We start from the raw sequence: 21,167 nt of genomic DNA, 5'->3' as shown, positions 1-21,167 counted from the left end.
TGTAATGTTCTAATCATTCATCCCTAGCATTAGGTTCAGTTACATGTATTTAGCTTTTGAATGTGAAGATCTTTTGAAACATATCAAATATTATTTCTGCCAAAATTCCATGAAAATCCAATTTTCTTGTTCCCTCATATCTAGGCATAATACTGAAACACACGATCAATATATAATTATATATTTGTATAATGTAGCTATGTGGTTCTGAAATTATTAAATAATCTAATTTTTTTTTGGTTATTCCCAATCTTATCACAAGTCTAAATTGTAAGATCATAATTATTTGAATTTATGTGACTTACAGTTACCAGTGCATGTCTCTCTCTCTCTCTCTCTCTCTCTCTCTCTCATTTGAATTTGCATGTACATATATACAATACATTTTTTGTGGAGTTTGTATGTTTTCAACATTGAATTGTGTTGTCAATAGCTATGTTTATACAGAAAGCTAGCTATGTATGTTTTAAATTTCACATTTAATTTTGATGTACATATAAATATAGCTATTGACGTCACAATTAAAAAAAAAGAAAAGAATCTATTGTAATGTACATGCAATTTAAATGTGCCTTAGTGCCTCGTGTACAAAATTAAATGTGAATTTTTGAAATATACATAGCTAGCTAACTAGCGGTCAGCAGGGTTCGGTTGCCGTCGGCCAGATAACTCAATTGGTAGAGCACCTGACTAGAGGTTCAGGGGAGGGGGGGGGGGTTCGAATCCTGGTCTGGTCCGTTACATTTTCTCCCTTCTTCTTACTGTTGGTGCTATAGACCAGCGCCTGAAAGTGACAGGTGAAAATGCCTTTCAGGGGATAAAGATTCTGGGTTGATGTTTTCAAATGTGAAGACATTTAAGGAGGGGGGGGGGGATGTAGCAATCAGCCAGGTTTGATTGCTGGTGGCCAGATAGCTCAGTTGGTAGAGCACCTGACTAGAGATTCAAGTGGCCCGGGTTCGAATCCCGGTCTGCTCCATTGCATTCTCTCCCTTCCTGTACATTTGTAAAAGGAATCCAGTATTTGATACAGTAAATATATCCAATAATGAAAGTCAAGAAACACAAAACTCAAATAACATTTAAATTTTTTGTGTATGGTCATTAGAAGGCCACCTTCTATGACTAGAATTTCACATAAAATGTTGTTAAGATGATTTACATGATTATTAGGTCACCTGTATAGAGGAGGAATAACACATGAGAGGAATTTAATTGGATAAAAAGTGGAGGGTGTATACCGATATTTTGAAATTGAAACCTTTCCAATTTACTTTATTTAGTCAAAAAATGCAGAGTTAGTAGAAAGTAATCTGAAAATATTAAAATCTTTGCTGAATTCAAACCTGCGATCTACAGGTACAGATCAGCAGTCAACAGTGAACTGACTGAGATACCCAGCTACACAATCAAATTTAAAAGTGGATATACAAATATTGCTGATACTCATATTTACATTATGATTTTAAAGGATCAGGTAGTATACATGTATCTACTTGTAAGAGACAGAATTATCATCCTGATTGTCGTGGCCTCTTTCACAGTTATTCTCCTTGGCAAACACCTTCACAAAAACTTTTACAAAGATACATTGCTGAATCCAGTAAATGTTCTACCAAGCCCCCCCCCCTCCCCCTCATCTTAGCTCCCCACGAAAATATTAACAGCTGTGAAGGGGAAATTTCAAACGTACTGTGCTACTACATATGGCATTTGGATTCTTAAAAAATTCTTCCTGATCTGCTTCATACTTTTTTATTGAAAAATAAATATTAACGTTAAACTAAAAACTCAACTATATGGCAAATGGGATGTTTTCAGCATCTCCATCGTCAACTTCCCAAAATTATGTAGCAATGTTCCATTATCATTTACTTATGGTGTTTATATATCTCAACTGATTCTAAACACAAAAGCTTGTTCTGCATATGATCATTTTTAAAATCAGGACAGGCCACTGACAAACACATTGATGTTACAGGGGTTTCAACGGTCTTGTTTTAAGCCAGCATGGTCGTTATAACGATCTAGTTTGCCAATTCAACATATCATTGGGTCAAACACTGTGACGTGTTTCATACCGATTTTCAGACCGTTATTGGCACACTGATTTTGACTACGGATTACTCCGTTTACCTTATCAAAATATAGGGCTCACGGCGGGTGTGACCGGTCGACAGGGGATGCTGACTCCTCCTAGGCACCTGATCCCACCTCTGGTATATCCAGGGGTCCGTGTTTGCCAAACTCTCTATTTTGTATTCCTTATAGGAGTTATGAGATTGATCACTGTTGGCTATTTTCACCTTTCATCATAACATTCGATATCTTTTGAAATTATTTCATTGTTCACCAATACGCTTTGCAAAAGAGCATTCAGGTGACCGCCTTTTATGTGTGAAGCAATGGCGTATGTGTCAACAGGGTACCAAACACTCAGTCTGACAGGTGAAAATAAATTCCTGTCCTCATTTCTCCCCGTCTTGCCTTTTTATGACCTTATACTTGATAATGCATTCTTGTGATTAGAATTAAAAATTTAGAAATCAACTATATTACTGCGTCTACATTTCCTACATTGAATATTTTAATTCTCAATATGAAATGTGATACATGTACATGTCACTGTACACCGAACGTGAAAAAGGCGGTAATTATGCAGTATGTTTTAATAAATTGAATTGCAATACAAATCTGTGCACAATAGGAGGTAGAGAATGTTATCACATCAAATTTAATTGTTTTACAACATGTATACATTATTGACATTTTTATGCCTACCAGATGGTATTATACTTGAATATGAGCAATATGAAATATATAATGCATACAATGATAAATACTATATAAATGATATGATTGCATTACAATGCTTGTACTTAAAGTGATGTTTAACGTGATAATTCTACTGATGACTAATTACCATTTTTGAAAATAATTCGACCAAAGGGATTGGTGGCAACTCCCATAACCCCGTCTCTAGATCCGCCTCTGATGTACAACCCCCATAACCCCGCTTCTAGATCCGCCACTGATGTACAACCCCCGTAACACCACCTCAGGTACGATCGCCGTAACCCCGCCTCTAGATCCGCGCCTGATATACAACCCCCATAACCCCCTCCTCTAGACCCACCTCTGTAACTCATCTTTTAAAATACAATGGTCTACCACACTATCAGAATCAAAATGGCGGAACTTTTTCGATTTAGCCACAGATTTCTTCATTAGTAATCCTTTGATTTTTCCCCTTTGAACAATATTATTGTAAAATTAGTGCTGTTAACCCTAATTGTAGGGGGGATAACATATATTTGAAGAGGTTTGACATTAAATACAAATCATATCTTGTCGGTTTACTGAACAACAACAACAATCTAATTCTGAATAAAAAGATAGTAAGTTTACCTAAGCATATGCTACACTGATTTACAAATTAAATCATTCTTTTTGACTGAAATATATTATATAATGTAAAAGAAATTAAAACACAACGATAGGAAAATAAACATATTCAGTTAAAATTTTATAAGGTTATTCTTTTAATTTGTCCTTGGTTGAAGGTCAGAGAATGGTCACTGTTTCCCCACCCTTGTGCTTTCTATTGTTTTCTCGCCCCTTGTGCTTTCTGTTGTTTTTTGACAAGAAGCGTGATACTGCAGAAGGATACGAGGTTCGTCGCTGAAAATCGTAGCATTGAATTATAAGTTAAAAACATGAGAAAAAGGTGAATATATTAATGTTCATTATCATAATAAGCATTACTCAATCTAAAACAATCCTATAGAGAATACAGGGATATGTTCCTAAATACTTTGAATAACACCCAGGCTTAGGCTTTTCTAAGTTCCAGAGTTCATCGTAAACTTTTAGAATTTCGTAACTTTACGATAGTCCTTGGGCTAGCCATAATCAGATTTTGTTTTTCGTTGTTTTCTTTCATCTATGTAAAAATGACCACCCTCGTGCTGTTTCACGACAAAGACAAGTCTCCCTGTCATTATTGAATTTTAGCTACTCAAACACACGTCAGTAAATCTTTTAAATAGAACTTTCAAATTTCTTTATGTAGGACACTTGCTACATAAAATATATGCAAGGGTTTAAAATATATATGCTTTATTTGTTGAGTTATTCTGGTTGCAATCATTAAACTCGATCTTAAAATATTTGGAACTTGTATATTATTTATGATGTTCAAAATTGTAAAATATCATCCCTAACTATGTAAATCTATACAAGATTATCCCACTGTTTATTGAGAAAACGTGATAAAAATCAAGTTAACTTCCCTGCAGTGAAATCTATTCATTTCACTTACATAAACATATATCTACATGTAGTATCCATTTTCATCATCATTTGTGAAGAAATTTTGTAGCAAGTGACCTTCTAAAGCTTTATCAATTTTTAACGCAACTTTAAAATTTATGTTGATACAAAGATAAAAAGCTTAGACATGACATTCATATTAATGTACAGAATTTAATTTGTCTTATCTTATTCAAGTATACAAAAATCATCCTGAGGGGCCTCCGTGGCCGAGTGATTAGAGCATCGCGCTCAAAATCACACGGCCTCTCACCTCTGTCGGCGCGGGTTCGAATCCTGCTCGCGCCGGTAAGTGAGAAAGTTTCCCAGTTTACTTTCGGAAGGTCGGTGGTCTCTTCCCAGGTGCATTGTATCTAGGTTCTCTCTTCCACCAACAAAAAAATGGGCGCCACCTTATAACTGAAAAATTGTTGAGTGTGGCGGAAAACATAAAGAATCAATCAATCAATCAAAAATCATCCTTACCTTGAACGAACTTCCAGTTTTCTGGGAAGAAAGACAGCATTTTCCGGGGATGAACAGAGTTCCTTTGTAAGTGTCGCATGGAAATTGTCAACTACTCTCGAAAGATCATATGGGAACCTAACTCTATGAAGTTTTGCAGTATTTATAATTCCTAAAACAGAAAAATTACGTACTTCACTAAACAACTAAGCTGAAACATCTGTACATTGATTATCTAAATGCTTTATGGTGTCAAGACATGCTAGAACAGAATCCTTTAACTTGAGCAGTAATTACTTCATCGCCAAGTGTTCGCCAGAAAGAAGAGAAGGTCATGGGTCCTTCGGATGAGACCTTAAAACAGAGGTTTTCGTGACAGTTGACAATGAGGAACCGTATGAAGAATTTGATACTAGTCATGGTTGTTAAATAAGTATAACGATTGCTTTGAGACCAGGCCCCGCCGTCATAAAACATACTTAAGTCTGAGAATATTCTCAAGTCTGAGAATGTTCTCAACTTCCCCATTCTCAGACTCAGCGGCCGTCATAAAAAGGTTGAGCACAAAAAAAATTCTCAAAATCAGTTTTATTCTCAAATATTTGAGTCTACAAAAATGCAGACTTAAGAACGTTCTCAAACATTAAAAATGGCTGCTATGATCAGACGCAGACGTCAGCGGAGACAAAATCGGCGCATTTTAAGACGACCTCGGGTATTTCGGGACCTTAGTAATCCTCTTGAGAGTCTGGAGGAGGATGAAATCTTCCAAAGATACCGCTTTTCACCAGAAAGTATTGTTTTCATTTTGAATGGAGTTGGTAATCGCCTGGAGACAGACACTGTCAGGAACCGCCCTATTCCTCCTCTGATTCAAGTTCTACTATTTTTGCGTTTCGTTGCCACGGGGGCCCACCTGAGACTCATTGGAGATAGTCTGAACGTGTCCGAATCCTCAGCTGGAAGAGCGGTCAAATCTGTAGCAAGGGCCGTTGTTGATGTTTTCTCCGATTACATAAAGTTTCCGGTCGGAGAGATGGCTACTAAAGTAAAGGAGGGTTTCAGGAGAGTTGCAGGCAAGTTCTATATATAATCTGAAAATGGAAGTAGCGTTAGATGCGCTGCCATGATATTCATAACTTTAGTGAATTATATGCATCAATCCTAAGAGCCAAATACAATGCATACGATTAAACAAATATCCAAAACAACACTACATCCATAAAAACATCCCAAAGAATGCTTACCCGCTGTAAATTCACAAAATTCTTCTCAGAGTGAGTCTTCCAGTGTTGATATCGCATTGATAAGAAGAGCTCCACCGTAAGGGCGATAACTGCACAATGTTATTTTGAAAGGTGGCGGATCCAACTAAACAAATAGTCTTTTGAATTGGTTTAAATGAATAAATTGCCATAACTGACTATGAAATATTTTTTGAAACCCTTAGGACATGACACATACTAATACATTCGTATCATACATATATATGAAATATATACACTGTAATCTATGATTTATTTATTACACATGAATTTGACATGGGCACCTTAGCCTGAAAGTACATTTATTGAAAAGTTATAGTTTTCATTGTTTAATCTAACAACATAGCCAGACAAGACACCCCCCACCCCCCCTCAAAGAGGTTATTGAATTTTCAAATTGTGTCTGTCATTATAATTGTCATTTGATAAAAATTCATTTCAAACAATTGCAGCATCGTTTTTCAAAGTTATATGAATTAACTGGCAGCCACCATATGAATAAAGTGCCGGCCGCCAGTTAATTATAGGATTAAACATTCTTTTTGAAGAATTTATCGATGTGTAAACTCCGGACATTTTACTCACAAACTGAATAAAAGTGCGAATGTTTGATTCTTATAATTCCAATTCATTCACTTTATTTACAATTGCAAAAAATTTGAATAGTTTCCCCGCACTATGTTATTTGTTTTCAGGCGTGTATGAATACATCGCGTTTTCGGATTTATTGATGTATAAACTCTTGTTCAGTTTTATTTTTGTCCAATCAAAACAATTGTAATAAATAACATTGGAATTATATGAATATTAATTCTATACCCTGGCACCTATCGCTTCCGTACATTTTAACTAATTTATTTGCATAAATCAATTCATATATATTAAGTTTTTTTCCCTCAAATGTCTTTTGTAAAGAATAAATAGCCATTGTCATTTATGAAAATAATTCAAATTACAAGATATCAATAACTGTTTCATATAAGAAATGAACTTATATTCATAAATTTATAATATACACATTTTCTAGGATTCCCTAAAGTTCTGGGTTGTGTTGATGGGACACAAATTAAAATCTGTACACCAACTGAGAATGAGGCTGACTATGTCAACAGGAAAGGGTTCCACAGCCTTAATGTTCAGGTATAATGCATATGAATTGTTCGAATGAGTACATTTTATTAATTACTATGTAATGATATAGGCCTAAAAGTGTTGCACTTTTTATTACCAACATCCATGTAGTTCACATGTATACCACACTTGTAGAATTTATATGCATGAAATAATTTGTACAAACTAAAGGAATCATTCCTAGTGTGGTTTTTTAAAAGTTTTTAATTCAAATACCCCCCCCCCCACCCCAACAAACATTTGGATGCCATATAATGTAGTGAAACCAACTCATTCAATATAACTAGTGGTTTGACAGTATATAATTATTCATAGATCTATTATATATGTACAGTTGTAAATTTCAGATGGTGTGTGATCCCAATTTCAGGGTAACTTCACTTTGTGCCAGATGGCCAGGTTCTTGCCACGATTCCAGAATATGGAGAACATCATCCCTCTGTCAGCAGTTTGAAAATGGTAAAACCTACATATTACTACATGTAACATATACACATCAACTAAAGAATAATTATATTTAATTTAAAAGAAATATTATGGCATTAAATAATTTATGTAATTAATATTTACCCATGTGTGATAATTCAACACAATCCACTTATAACTCTGTTACAGTTAAGTGACATGTACAACATATGCTGTGGTGACCTACAGGCATGGTTAATTTAAGTTACTTCAAGTTATTTAATTATGCAAAATTTTAATGTATGTACATGTGAATGTGTTAAAATTCATAGGTATTCATGATGGCCTGTTACTGGGTGACTCTGGCTATCCCCTCACCAGATACCTCATGACCCCTTACTTGACACCACGTACACCTGCTGAGGAGAGGTTTAATGCGAGTTTATGCCGTACACGGGTTCTAATAGAACAGACATTTGGAATCATGAAGAGGAAGTTCCAAGCCCTTCATTTTGGTCTAAGGACATCACCAGAGCAGGCAATAGTGTACATCACAGCATCTTGTATTCTACACAACATAGCCATAGACAGACAGGACACTAGGATCAGTGACGACTGCATAACTATCAATATTAGAGACTGCCAAGCACAGGTAGTACAGGGCCCAGCTGCACCCACCAGGAATGATGGTATTCTGAAGCGAGCTACCATCACCAATGGATTTTTTTAATTACAGATGTATTTCAGTAGATTAAGTATCATAAAGGACTATTCAAACTGTTTGAAATTTAGAAATATAACTTTATTCTCCTTCATAACACATCATCTGTTTTTCTCACTCAAAAACAACAACTCTCTCTGTCTCCCACTGTTTTTTCTCATTCTGTCTCTCTCCCTCTCATTAGCTTCCTCTCTCTCTCTCTCTCTCTCTCTCTCTCTCTCTCTCAGTTAATCTTTCAATTTGAATTTACTTCTCACATCTCCATCTCCAGAAAACTGGGATAGTTTGCTTGGATTTCAAAAACTAATTTCTGTTTTTTCATCTGAAGGACTTCCTTCTGCAAGGTTAAAACTTCTCGTTTCTCCTTCACTTTTAATATCTCCTCTTCCAACCTTTTGTTATCCAGACTTAAGTTCCTTTCCTCTAATTCCTCCAGTATTTTTCTCTTGGAATCAGTTACTACAATGTTTGAATATCAATTATTATCATAGATACTAATATCAACTGGACATACATGTATCATGTGATTAAATGAGTACTTTGTTAATATCCACTAGGAATAACTTGATGAAAATTAATCGTGGTGGTTGAAATAAACATGTGAATAAAACAAACCTTTTTTTCCTTTCCTCCTATCAGTTGTGCTTGTGGAAATAACACATTGGTGTCCAGATGTCTCATTCTGATTATGAATATTAAAAGGATTTAGAACAAAATTGCATGGAAATAAAAAAAACCAAAAAACAGCACAATGAAGCTCATTAACATTTACAATTAATTAAGATAAGACAATATGATCATGTACGGATGACTTATACAAATATATAATAGAGCATATTATTTACATTTTCTTAAAATTATAAGCGAACAAACACATGGAAAATTGGAAATATTTAACCACCCCTTAAAAAAGCATTTTTTACTTTATAACAGTATGCATGTAATTACCATAGTCAATGATGCCATGTTTTCCTGTGGCTGCTGATGGGACACACTATCTGAGGTACATGGTGCTTGAAATTTAATAAATATACAATATAATTTTGTATGTATATTTCAAACATTTTCAATAGAGATGGTTTTGATTACCTTTAGTTTCAAATGATGACTTGGCAAAGTTATAATCAACAAAATGCTCTGGCCAGCATGAATATATATGTTGTTAGGAAAAATCATATCTCTTTTGTAGAATAATTACATTATCCCCATGAATTTTAAATGATATTGATTGATACCTTGCTCTTGTGACTTTGGTGTTGATTGAAGAATCTGCTGCTCTATAATCAACAATTTCACAATATCAGTACATACAACAAATTATATATATTCAAATCACTAGCACTTTCTGGATTTTAACATCCATCCTCAGGTGAATACAAATATACCTTTCAAATTTGGATAAATTCAAGCTTAAAAGTCTGAGATTGAATCGTGATTCTACATGTATATGTACCGTCAGTATCAACACCTCCATTTAAACCATGGACATTTGGTTGGCCTACTGACAAGTTCAGAAAAGTCTCTTCCCCAGGTGTTAGTGGTGGGAGGGGTGGACCTCCTCCTGTCTTGGGCTTTTTGACTGAATCAAGTTTTTCTTTGCCTAATTGAAAATAGATGCAAGAGATTTACACAATATATGATTGAATTATTCAAATAAGGTTTTTAATTTAAAAAAAAAATTATAATCTCATCAAAATACCATACAATAAAATAAATGAACAATAATGATAATGATAAAAAAAGATAATATTGGTTAAAAATATTAATATATTAATATACTTCCAAAACTTCAGATTGATTTGATACATGTATATTCAGCAAAAATACATGCATGACAATAAGTATAGTATGCTCACAAAATTAATTAACATCATTAATATGTACTGCACTGTTTCTATTGCTAAATTTAATACAAATTGATAAATTCTTTTTCATACTTCTCTGTTTAATGTTGTAATATTTTTTCTTCACTTCCTCTAGACCTCTCATCTTGTTGTCGAATTGTCTACAAAGCATTACATTACTGTAAGAGAGGAAATTTAATTTCAAGTTTAAAAAAAATAATATGATGAAAATGGGGATTGTACCGGGGACCTTTCTATGTAGTATTCTATTTATTCCACCTTCATTTTATGAATTTTGATGCATGAACGACGTTGTCACTTGACTTATATATAATTGCAAGCTATTAAAAAAACCATTTTATTACAATACATGTCAAGGCCTAAATAACAAACTTTAATGTTTAAACAAAACACATCATGACACAGTTATTTAGTTAAAAGATAATCATGAAGAATTACACAGAAATGTATGGGCTCTAGATTCAAGTAATGAAAAGAAGGAAAAAATAACTGAAGTTTATCACTAAGCATGTGATAACATAAATTTGATAAATAATCTATAAGTTCCCTGATATTCAGTTTCACACAGATTGTTCACATGCTTCCTATGAACTTCTACAGGAACTGGTTCAGTATATGATACAACATGTGGGACAGAATAAGTCTTGTCGGACATTCCTGGAGGTGGGCTGTGGATCAGGGGCAGTAACTCTGTGCTTACTGTCCAAACTGCCTTGGGTAATTTCCTTTTCCTTTTTTGACTTATTTATTGCAAAAGATGTACACGGAAGACATACAAGCAACACATTAAACATGAAACACATACATACTGAGCAGGGAAGACATACAGACAACACACTTAAGAGGAAGGACATACAGTATGGACAACTCATCAAACCGTATACAGCACACACAGACATACACACACAGACATACATATCAACTCGTCAAGCTGTATATAGCACACACAGACATACACACACAGACATACATATCAACTCATCAAGCTGTATATAGCACACACAGACATACATATCAACTCATCAAGCTGTATACAGCACACACAGACATACATATCAACTCATCAAGCTGTATATAGCACACACAGACATACATATCAACTCATCAAGCTATATACAGCACACACAGACATACATATCAACTCATCAAGCTGTATACAGCACACACAGACATACACACACAGACATACATATCAACTCATCAAGCTGTATACAGCACACACAGACATACATATCAACTCATCAAGCTGTATACAGCACACCCAGACACACATCAACTCATCAAGCTGTATATAGCACACACAGACACACATATCAACTCATCAAGCTGTATATAGCACACACAGACACATATATCAACTCATCAAGCTGTATACAACACACACAGACACATATCAACTCATCAACCTGTATATAGCACACACAGACATACACACACAGACATACATATCAACTCATCAAGCTGTATATAGCACACACAGACATACATATCAACTCATCAAGCTGTATATAGCACACACAGACATACATATCAACTCATCAAGCTGTATACAGCACACACAGACATACATATCAACTCATCAAGCTGTATACAGCACACACAGACACACATATCAACTCATCAAGCTGTATATATCACACACAGACACACATATCAACTCATCAAGCTATATACAGCACACACAGACACACATATCAACTCATCAAGCTGTATATAGCACACACAGACATATATATCAACTCGTCAAGCTGTATACAGCACACACGGACATACATATCAACTCATTAAGCTGTATACAGCACACCCTGACATACATATCAACTCATCAAGCTGTATATAGCACACACAGACATACATATCAACTCATCAAGCTGTATACAGCACACACAGACAAACATATCAACTCATCAATCTGTATACAGCACACACAGACATACACACACAGACACACATATCAACTCATCAAGCTGTATACAGCACACACAGACACACATATCAACTCATCAAGCTGTATACAGCACACACAAACACACATATCAACTCATCAAGCTGTATATAGCACACACAGACATGCATATCAACTCATCAAGCTGTATATAGCACACACAGACATACACACACAGACACACATATCAACTCATCAAGCTGTATACAGCACACACAGACATACATATCAACTCATCAAGCTGTATATAGCACAAACAGACATACATATCAACTCATCAAGCTGTATACAGCACACACAGACATACACACACAGACATACATATCAACTCATCAAGCTGTATACAGCACACACAGACATACACACACAGACATACATATCAACTCGTCAAGCTGTATATAGCACACACAGACATACACACACAGACACACATATCAACTCATCAAGCTGTATATAGCACACACAGACATACACACACAGACACACACACACAGACACACATATCAACTCATCAAGCTGTATATAGCACACACAGACATACATATCAACTCATCAAGCTGTATATAGCACACACAGACACACACACACAGACACACATATCAACTCATCAAGCTGTATATAGCACACACAGACATACATATCAACTCATCAAGCTGTATATAGCACACACAGACATACACACACAGACACACATATCAACTCATCAAGCTATATATATAGCACACACAGACATACATATCAACTCATCAAGCTGTATATAGCACACACAGACATACATATCAACTCATCAAGCTGTATACAGCACACCCAGACATACATATCAACTCATCAAGCTGTATATAGCACACACAGACATACATATCAACTCATCAAGCTGTATATAGCACACACAGACATACATATCAACTCATCAAGCTGTATACAGCACACACAGACACACATATCAACTCATCAAGCTGTATACAGCACACACAGACACACATATCAACTCATCAAGCTATATACAGCACACACAGACACACATATCAACTCATCAAGCTGTATATAGCACACACAGACATACATATCAACTCATCAAGCTGTATACAGCACACACAGACACACATATCAACTCATCAAGCTGTATATAGCACACACAGACACACATATCAACTCATCAAGCTGTATACAGCACACACAGACACACATATCAACTCATACAAGCTGTATATAGCACACACAGACACACATATCAACTCATCAAGCTGTATACAGCACACACAGACACACATATCAACTCATACAAACTGTATACAGCACACACAGACACACATATCACAATGTCATATACTTACGTTAGTCTCCTTGCATATTGACACAAGTGTGGATCATTTGTCATCTCTCTATCATTCACTTTCTCTCTTTCTCTCCATTTCAAATCCAGTATTACAATTATACATGAAATTATTCAAATGAACTCAGTGTGTTTTTTCTAGAAAACCATAAACTGAAGATCACAATAAACATCATAATAATATAATTATCCTATTTACATGCATGTTGCTGAAGAATTTGTAGTTATTGTCATACCTTAAGTACAATAATGATATTCTTCGCTTCATGGCAAGTTTGTAAACAAAGGATATCTATAACTTGATGCAGTCTGTATTTATAACTTGATGCAGTCTGTATTTATAACTTGATGCAGTCTGTATTTATGTAGGATATCTATAACTTGATGCAGTCTGTATTTATGTAGGATATCTATAACTTGATGCAGTCTGTATTTATGTAGGATATCTATAACTTGATGCAGTCTGTATTTATGTAGGATATCTATAACTTGATGCAGTCTGTATTTATGTAGGATATCTATAACTTGATGCAGTCTGTATTTATGACTTGATGCAGTCTGTATTTATGACTTGATGCAGTCTGTATTTATGTAGGATATCTATAACTTGATGCAGTCTGTATTTATGTAGGATATCTATAACTTGATACAGTCTGTATTTATGACTTGATGCAGTCTGTATTTATGACTTGATGCAGTCTGTATTTATGTAGGATATCTATAACTTGATGCAGTCTGTATTTATGGCTTGATGCAGTCTGTATTTATGTATCATAACCTATGGGGACCTATGTTCTAACTTTTGGTTGCTATTCCTGCAGATGACAGCCGTGGCATGTGATATCAGCCGTGTTGCCTGTGACCTTACGCTGGAGAACCTGACCAAGCATCAAGTGCAGGGGAGAGCTGTTGTCCTTAACATGGATTTCAAAAGTGCAGGTTTGTTAGTGGCGCTCGTGATCAATCATTATCATTGTGTGATTTGAGGCGAAAAATGGAGAAACTACTGGTGAGAAAACCGTGATATACTTACGAGTCCTAAAATTTAAAAAATATAATGAAATAGATTAATATAATTCCTCCATTTTGATTGATAAGGAATTTATCCTACCTTGATGAAGACATCGTATTAACTCACCTGAGCTAAAAGCCCGCCCATGTGAGCTTTTTCTGATGACCTTTAACTCCTTTGTCTGTCGTCTGTCTGTTCATGGTCTGTCTGTTAACTTTTCACATTTTCCTCTTCTCCAGAACCACGTCACTGAGCCAATTTCAATCAAAATTGGTACAAATCCTTCTTTGGTAAAGGAGATTTTAGTTTCTTCAAATGAAGGTCCATGCCTCCTTAAAAGGGGAGATAATTAAGAAAAGGCAAAATTGGTTTGGGATCATTTAAAAATCTTCTTCTTAAGAACCACTGGGCTACACTACCATAAATCAGATCCAAGTGCAAATGTTTCCAAAATGTGTGGATTCTTATTATCACAATTTATTATTACAATTCATAAAGTGCACAATTTTATAATAAAAGATATCAAAGGCACTGTACAGAAGTAAAACATTACACAAGTAAAAAAGTTAATATCGTAATATAGTGAAATTGACATGTGTGTAACAGTTAGTAAAAGGCAGTAGTGAAATAAAATGTTTTCAGATGGCGTTTAAAATAGGTATATTTAGTTATTGTCCTAATATTTTGTGACAGCTCGTTCCACACGGTTGGTCCTGCTAGTGAGAATGGTCTTGATGCAAACGTTTTTCGTTTAACGGCCGGAATAATGAGTGTTTTGGTTCCAACGTCAACAGATTGGGTGTCATAGGCTGACCTTCTCATGCTCAACATATTGTTAAGATATAAAGGAGTGTCACTCTCATTGAGACATTTAAAAACGATACAAGCAATCTTAAATTTGATTCTAAAATATACTGGACAGGTAACCAATGCAGACTCTTTAGGGCTTCTCTTGAACTGTCAGTAGATTTCCATTTTAAAACAACTTTTGCAGCATGATTTTGAAGGAGTTGCAGTCGTTTGAATAAGTACAATTTGGTAGGCAGTATAGCACACTGTTAGTATAATCAAGATGACTAATCAATAAAGGTTGTATTAACTGTCTGCACGAATCCTGCGTTAGTTATTTATGAATTTGTCTAATTTGGAATATATTCAATGAGATGGTCCTGCATTTTTTGCTTACAAGTTTTTTGAAATTTAATTGTTCATTCAAATAGCATCCACGGTATTTCATGCAAGTTGATCTTCGAACATTTGTTCCAACAACATGTGCTAGAAGAGAGATAACATTCCAGTTTTTCTAATGCCCTTGCAACTTTCTGCGACTCTTTTTGTCCTGTCTGTCTGTCTGTCTGTCTTGTCTGAAGCTCTAACCTTGCTCATAACTTTTGAATGGCGAGTGATAGGGCTTTCATATTTCATAAGGCTAAGCATGTTCCTTGTGACATGGTACCGAAGATTTTAACCTTGTGACACTGATCTTGGAGTTTGACCTCTTTTAAGGAAAACTAACCTATTCAATATCTCCTGAACTCTTTAAGGTAGAGCTAGTGATGGGCAATCGGGGGTAAAAAAATATTGGATACACATTTTCGATTGATTAATAAAAAAATAATTAAATTTCATTCATTTAGAATTTATGGCATAAATATATTAAATTTACTTTATTTCTTACCCTCAATATTATCTTAATTAGAATAAAATCATTAGAAATTAGAAGTTAATTATCCCATACTTTCAATTTTTGTTTATGTCGTGACCTTATGGTGCTAAGTTGGGGTTATAATATGGTAATAAAGATTGAAATAAAAGTCTGTTTTAGAAATCACAACAGCAGAGCCAAGGTGACTCAGGTGAGTGATATGGTCTGTGGGCCTCTTGTGAATGTGAAATTTCTTCATCATCTGTTGAAGGTATAGCATTCTTCATTTAATTCCCTCATGTAATCACATGTAACACTGCAAGGTCAGAAATGACAGGCTTTACACCGTTCTTCTACATAGGATACAAAGTTAGGCTGTAGTGGAATGATAAAGTGGAAGATGTTTGAATTTTTTGAAATCAGGATTGAAATACTATGTGTGTATCAGCATTTAAAAACACAAGAAAGTTTGTTCTGTTTTTCTCATAACTTTTAAATACATCATCATGATTCTCAACATGGTTGTGAGATGATAAAAAAAGTGCAGTTGATTTAAACAGTCATAGTAATTCATTCATTGATGGTTTTACAGAGACTATGCAATACTTATCTCGACTTGGTCCATTTGATATCATCGTTAGCAACCCTCCGTATATACCCACAGCAGATATTGATGACCTTGACCCAGAGGTCAGAAGGTAAAACACACTGGACGCAGTTCAGTGCCATTCTGAATCTGTACAATGGATATGAAATTGAATGACATGTATTATATGATGTGATTGTTTTGTCTGACGGTTTTTACTTTGCGCATATTTTAGATATGAAGACAGGGGGGCGTTGGACGGTGGGACTGATGGACTGGATTTCATAAGACATTTGCTAGCCGTTTCCCCCATGTTATTGAAGAAGAATGGGTATGGATTCAGTAAACGTGTTTCAATCACTGGTTTATAAAGTTATGCATCTTTGAAATGATTTGAGCTGAAAATTTTCAAATTGTATTTTCCCGTTTTTAATGTTTACAATGTTTGATTAAGGTATTTCTAATGGTCAGCAAACAATTGAATGTCAGTTGAGTTACAAATGAGATACAGTTCTCACATAAGAGCCATGTTTTTGTTTACAATTAGATTCTTTGACAGAAAATATCATGTTTGAAACAAAAGGAAATGTGACAAAACTAGAAACTGTGTAATTGTGTTCAAAATTAACTTGTAATTTGAAAAATTTGCTTTAAATGAAACATTAACTAGTATATTTAACCAATATAAACAAAATAAATGGATTTATGTTTTTTGATATATGCTGACATACATGTATTTGTGTCAAACTGTAGATTGTTACAAAAGATACTTATATTGCAAAGATTGTAGCACATGTATATGTACTTCATATATTGACAGCAGACACTGGTATTAGCTTTGACAAACCTCCCCAAACAGCAGAATTATCAGTAAAATTGTTGTTGAACTTTCTCTCTGTTTTTGTAGGAGACTGTGGCTTGAGACTGGTCTGGAGCAGCACAAGACGATACAGAGTATCATCAACAGCGATTCAAACTGTGCACTGGAATTTGTCAAGTCTATTGAGGATTTCACCAGAAGGTAGGCAAAATTGTTACAATGTCACTATAGGAATTTGTCAAGTCTGTTGAGGATTTCACCAGAAGGTAGGCAAAATTGCTACAATGTCACTATAGGAATTTGTCAAGTCTATTGAGGATTTCACTAGAGAGTGTGGGACATTGATTGACACCAAACTGTCTCATTTTGTTTCAAAATACTTGTCTTCGTTACTGTCGTGTTTTATTATTACATTATAAGTTAAAATGAATCGTTAGAGGTACACGTGTATTAATAATTACATTGGTTTTTGTTTCTCACACTGACATGGTTAGTGTATCTATAACGGCAGTATAAATGACTCGTGCAGCGTAAATTGTTTGATTTCATCTCAAATGAAAGGAATAGGTCAAAATATTGTGTTCATCTGTGACTAATTTAACTCTCACACTGTGACTAATTTAACTCTCACACTGTGACTAATTGTGACTAATTTAACTCTCACACATCTTCGGTTAGCCTTATTTGTATAATATGTACATAGCGCATGCCTTCTTCACATGTAATTGGAAAGAAAATTGGCCTTGGTAAGTTTAGACATCGAGTTCATAGATTGTAGATGTAGTAGTAAGGATAAAACAGTCAGTGATCAGCACTCCATTTGTTTCAGATCGAAAGTATATAAAAAGACAGGTTGTGTTTTGAAACTATTTTACATATATATCTGATTGAGATTATTTCTTCATTTTATTCATAGAATACCGCAGTATTGGTATCTTTATGCAAAAAAATCTAACATAAAATTGAAGCATTTGTACCTTTAATGCCTACAGCAAAACAAATTAACACACACACAAAAAAAATAAAAAATAAGCTGATAATCACGTGATGAATTCTTTGTACTTACATGTAACTGCTAAAATATTAGACGAAATTAAATGAATGTGCATTACTTATTACATCTATTCACAAGTAAAGATGAGAGATTGATTAGAATGCATTTAAGCTTATTATATTTGCAAATTTCAACTTACGAACATTTAGAATTTAAATAATTTTTAATGTTATGTAAATAGTGAAATGTCTTCATTTTATTTTACTTACAGAGAGCGGTTTTGTCTGATAGAGAGATATTGACTCGTACAGAGGAATATACATCTGTATTGTATAGAGTGTCAATCTGATAGAGAGATATTGACTTGTCTGTCTGATAGAGAGATATTGACTTGTCTGTCTTATAGAGAGATATTGACTTGTCTGTCTGATAGAGAAATATTGACTTGTCTGTCTTATAGAGAGATATTGACTTGTCTGTCTGATAGAGAAATATTGACTTGTCTGTCTGATAGAGAGATATTGACTTGTCTGTCTTATAGAGAGATATTGACTTGTCTGTCTGATAGAGAAATATTGACTTGTCTGTCTGATAGGGAGATATTGACTTGTCTGTCTCATAGAGAGATATTGTCTTGTCTGTCTGATAGAGAGATATTGACTTGTCTGTCTGATAGAGAGATATTGAGTTGTCTGTCTTATAGAGAGATATTAACTTGTCTGTCTTATAGAGAGATATTGACTTGTCTGTCTGATAGAGAGATATTGACTTGTCTGTCTTATAGAGAGATATTGACTTGTCTGTCTGATAGAGAGATATTGACTTGTCTGTCTGATAGAGAGATATTGACTTGTCTGTCTTATAGAGAGATATTGACTTGTCTGTCTGATAGAGAGATATTGACTTGTCTGTCTTATAGAGAGATATTGACTTGTCTGTCTGATAGAAAGATATTGACTTGTCTGTCTGATAGAGAGATATTGACTTGTCTGTCTGATAGAGAGATATTGACTTGTACAGAGGAATATATTGTATAGAGTGTCTGTCTGATAGAGAGATATTGACTTGTCTGTCTGATAGAGAGATATTGACTTGTACAGTGGAGTATATTGTATAGAGTGTATGGATTGTTTGTACATGATGATGTTAATAATGTCAGTTGTATGAAGGTGTTGTAATTTTAGTGCACTAAAAATGTTCTTCAAAGATATGACAATCTGAATAAAATTCTAATATATTTACTCTCTAATGTAATGTTCTAATCATTCATCCCTAGCATTAGGTTCAGTTACATGTATTTAGCTTTTGAATGTGAAGATCTTTTGAAACGTATCAAATATTATTTCTGCCAAAATTCCATGAAAATCCAATTTTCTTGTTCCCTCATATCTAGGCATAATACTGAAACACACGATCAATATATAATTATATATTTGTATAATGTAGCTATGTGGTTCTGAAATTATTAAATAATCTATTTTTTTTTTGGTTATTCCCAATCTTATCACAAGTCTAAATTGTAAGATCATAATTATTTGAATTTATGTGACTTACAGTTACCAGTGCATGTCTCTCTCTCTCTCTCTCTCTCTCTCTCTCTCTCTCTCTCTCTCTCTCTCATTTGAATTTGCATGTACATATATACAATACATTTTTTGTGGAGTTTGTATGTTTTCAACATTGAATTGTGTTGTCAATAGCTATGTTTATACAGAAAGCTAGCTATGTATGTTTTAAATTTCACATTTAATTTTGATGTACATATAAATATAGCTATTGACGTCACAATTAAAAAAAAAGAAAAGAATCTATTGTAATGTACATGCAATTTAAATGTGCCTTAGTGCCTCGTGTACAAAATTAAATGTGAATTTTTGAAATATACATAGCTAGCTAACTAGCGGTCAGCAGGGTTCGGTTGCCGTCGGCCAGATAACTCAATTGGTAGAGCACCTGACTAGAGGTTCAGGGGAGGGGGGGGGGTTCGAATCCTGGTCTGGTCCGTTACATTTTCTCCCTTCTTCTTACTGTTGGTGCTATAGACCAGCGCCTGAAAGTGACAGGTGAAAATGCCTTTCAGGGGATAAAGATTCTGGGTTGATGTTTTCAAATGTGAAGACATTTAAGGAGGGGGGGATGTAGCAATCAGCCAGGTTTGATTGCTGGTGGCCAGATAGCTCAGTTGGTAGAGCACCTGACTAGAGATTCAAGTGGCCCGGGTTCGAATCCCGGTCTGCTCCATTGCATTCTCTCCCTTCCTGTACATTTGTAAAAGGAATCCAGTATTTGATACAGTAAATATATCCAATAATGAAAGTCAAGAAACACAAAACTCAAATAACATTTAAATTTTTTGTGTATGGTCATTAGAAGGCCACCTTCTATGACTAGAATTTCACATAAAATGTTGTTAAGATGATTTACATGATTATTAGGTCACCTGTATAGAGGAGGAATAACACATGAGAGGAATTTAATTGGATAAAAAGTGGAGGGTGTATACCGATATTTTGAAATTGAAACCTTTCCAATTTACTTTATTTAGTCAAAAAATGCAGAGTTAGTAGAAAGTAATCTGAAAATATTAAAATCTTTGCTGAATTCAAACCTGCGATCTACAGGTACAGATCAGCAGTCAACAGTGAACTGACTGAGATACCCAGCTACAC

General features: G+C 34.7%; 3 protein-coding genes and 1 long non-coding RNA gene across 5 annotated transcripts; 2 read left to right on the top strand and 2 right to left on the bottom strand.

Moving 5' to 3' along the window:
- Nucleotides 1-2,654: 2,654 nt before the first annotated feature.
- On the bottom strand, nucleotides 2,655-6,148 carry LOC125653942 (uncharacterized). Of its 2 annotated transcripts, XR_007362131.2 has the most exons (4): nucleotides 6,024-6,148; nucleotides 5,074-5,870; nucleotides 4,798-4,948; nucleotides 2,655-3,681 (listed from the first exon to the last, which is right to left on the bottom strand). It is a non-coding gene; the product is annotated as an uncharacterized LOC125653942 (long non-coding RNA). The 2 variants fall into 2 exon arrangements; XR_007362130.2 differs by having other exon boundaries at nucleotides 4,798-5,870.
- Nucleotides 5,865-8,912, top strand: LOC125653935 (putative nuclease HARBI1). The gene is made up of 3 exons (XM_048883618.2): nucleotides 5,865-7,181; nucleotides 7,520-7,631; nucleotides 7,910-8,912. The coding sequence occupies exons 2-3, from the start codon at nucleotides 7,520-7,522 to the stop codon at nucleotides 8,305-8,307; spliced, it is 510 nt and encodes a 169-aa protein (XP_048739575.1). The 5' UTR covers nucleotides 5,865-7,181; the 3' UTR covers nucleotides 8,308-8,912.
- LOC130047758 (uncharacterized) lies at nucleotides 8,533-10,721 on the bottom strand. The gene is made up of 6 exons (XM_056143146.1): nucleotides 10,236-10,721; nucleotides 9,752-9,898; nucleotides 9,534-9,575; nucleotides 9,247-9,311; nucleotides 8,914-8,980; nucleotides 8,533-8,757 (listed from the first exon to the last, which is right to left on the bottom strand). The coding sequence occupies exons 1-6, from the start codon at nucleotides 10,312-10,314 to the stop codon at nucleotides 8,552-8,554; spliced, it is 606 nt and encodes a 201-aa protein (XP_055999121.1). The 5' UTR covers nucleotides 10,315-10,721; the 3' UTR covers nucleotides 8,533-8,551.
- LOC125653938 (MTRF1L release factor glutamine methyltransferase-like) lies at nucleotides 8,968-19,740 on the top strand. The gene is made up of 7 exons (XM_056143147.1): nucleotides 8,968-9,301; nucleotides 10,764-10,880; nucleotides 14,263-14,380; nucleotides 16,691-16,796; nucleotides 16,920-17,015; nucleotides 17,592-17,705; nucleotides 18,770-19,740. Exons 2-7 carry the CDS (start codon nucleotides 10,779-10,781, stop codon nucleotides 18,798-18,800), a joined length of 567 nt encoding a protein of 188 aa, XP_055999122.1. The 5' UTR covers nucleotides 8,968-9,301; nucleotides 10,764-10,778; the 3' UTR covers nucleotides 18,801-19,740.
- Nucleotides 19,741-21,167: the final 1,427 nt, after the last annotated feature.

This window comes from Ostrea edulis, chromosome 7, assembly GCF_947568905.1.
Source record: "Ostrea edulis chromosome 7, xbOstEdul1.1, whole genome shotgun sequence".
Taxonomy (NCBI): domain Eukaryota; kingdom Metazoa; phylum Mollusca; class Bivalvia; order Ostreida; family Ostreidae; genus Ostrea; species Ostrea edulis.
Note: the sequence above shows the minus strand (reverse complement) of the source record. Positions and strands in the feature narration are given on the sequence as shown.

Excerpts from the sequence above, each read along its gene's own strand:
- LOC125653935 (XM_048883618.2), top strand. The coding sequence starts at position 7,520 with ATGGTGTGTGATCCCAATTTCAGGGTAACTTCACTTTGTGCCAGATGG. Across the intron at positions 7,632-7,909 it reads CTGTCAGCAGTTTGAAAATG|GTATTCATGATGGCCTGTTA; the intron begins GTAAAACCTACA and ends TAAAATTCATAG.
- LOC130047758 (XM_056143146.1), bottom strand. The coding sequence starts at position 10,314 with ATGCTTTGTAGACAATTCGACAACAAGATGAGAGGTCTAGAGGAAGTG. Across the intron at positions 9,312-9,533 it reads ACCAAAGTCACAAGAGCAAG|CACCATGTACCTCAGATAGT; the intron begins GTATCAATCAAT and ends TTAAATTTCAAG. Across the intron at positions 8,981-9,246 it reads ACATGGCATCATTGACTATG|AATGAGACATCTGGACACCA; the intron begins GTAATTACATGC and ends ATTCATAATCAG.
- LOC125653938 (XM_056143147.1), top strand. The coding sequence starts at position 10,779 with ATGATACAACATGTGGGACAGAATAAGTCTTGTCGGACATTCCTGGAG. Across the intron at positions 10,881-14,262 it reads TACTGTCCAAACTGCCTTGG|ATGACAGCCGTGGCATGTGA; the intron begins GTAATTTCCTTT and ends CTATTCCTGCAG. Across the intron at positions 17,706-18,769 it reads ATTGAGGATTTCACCAGAAG|AGAGCGGTTTTGTCTGATAG; the intron begins GTAGGCAAAATT and ends TTTTACTTACAG.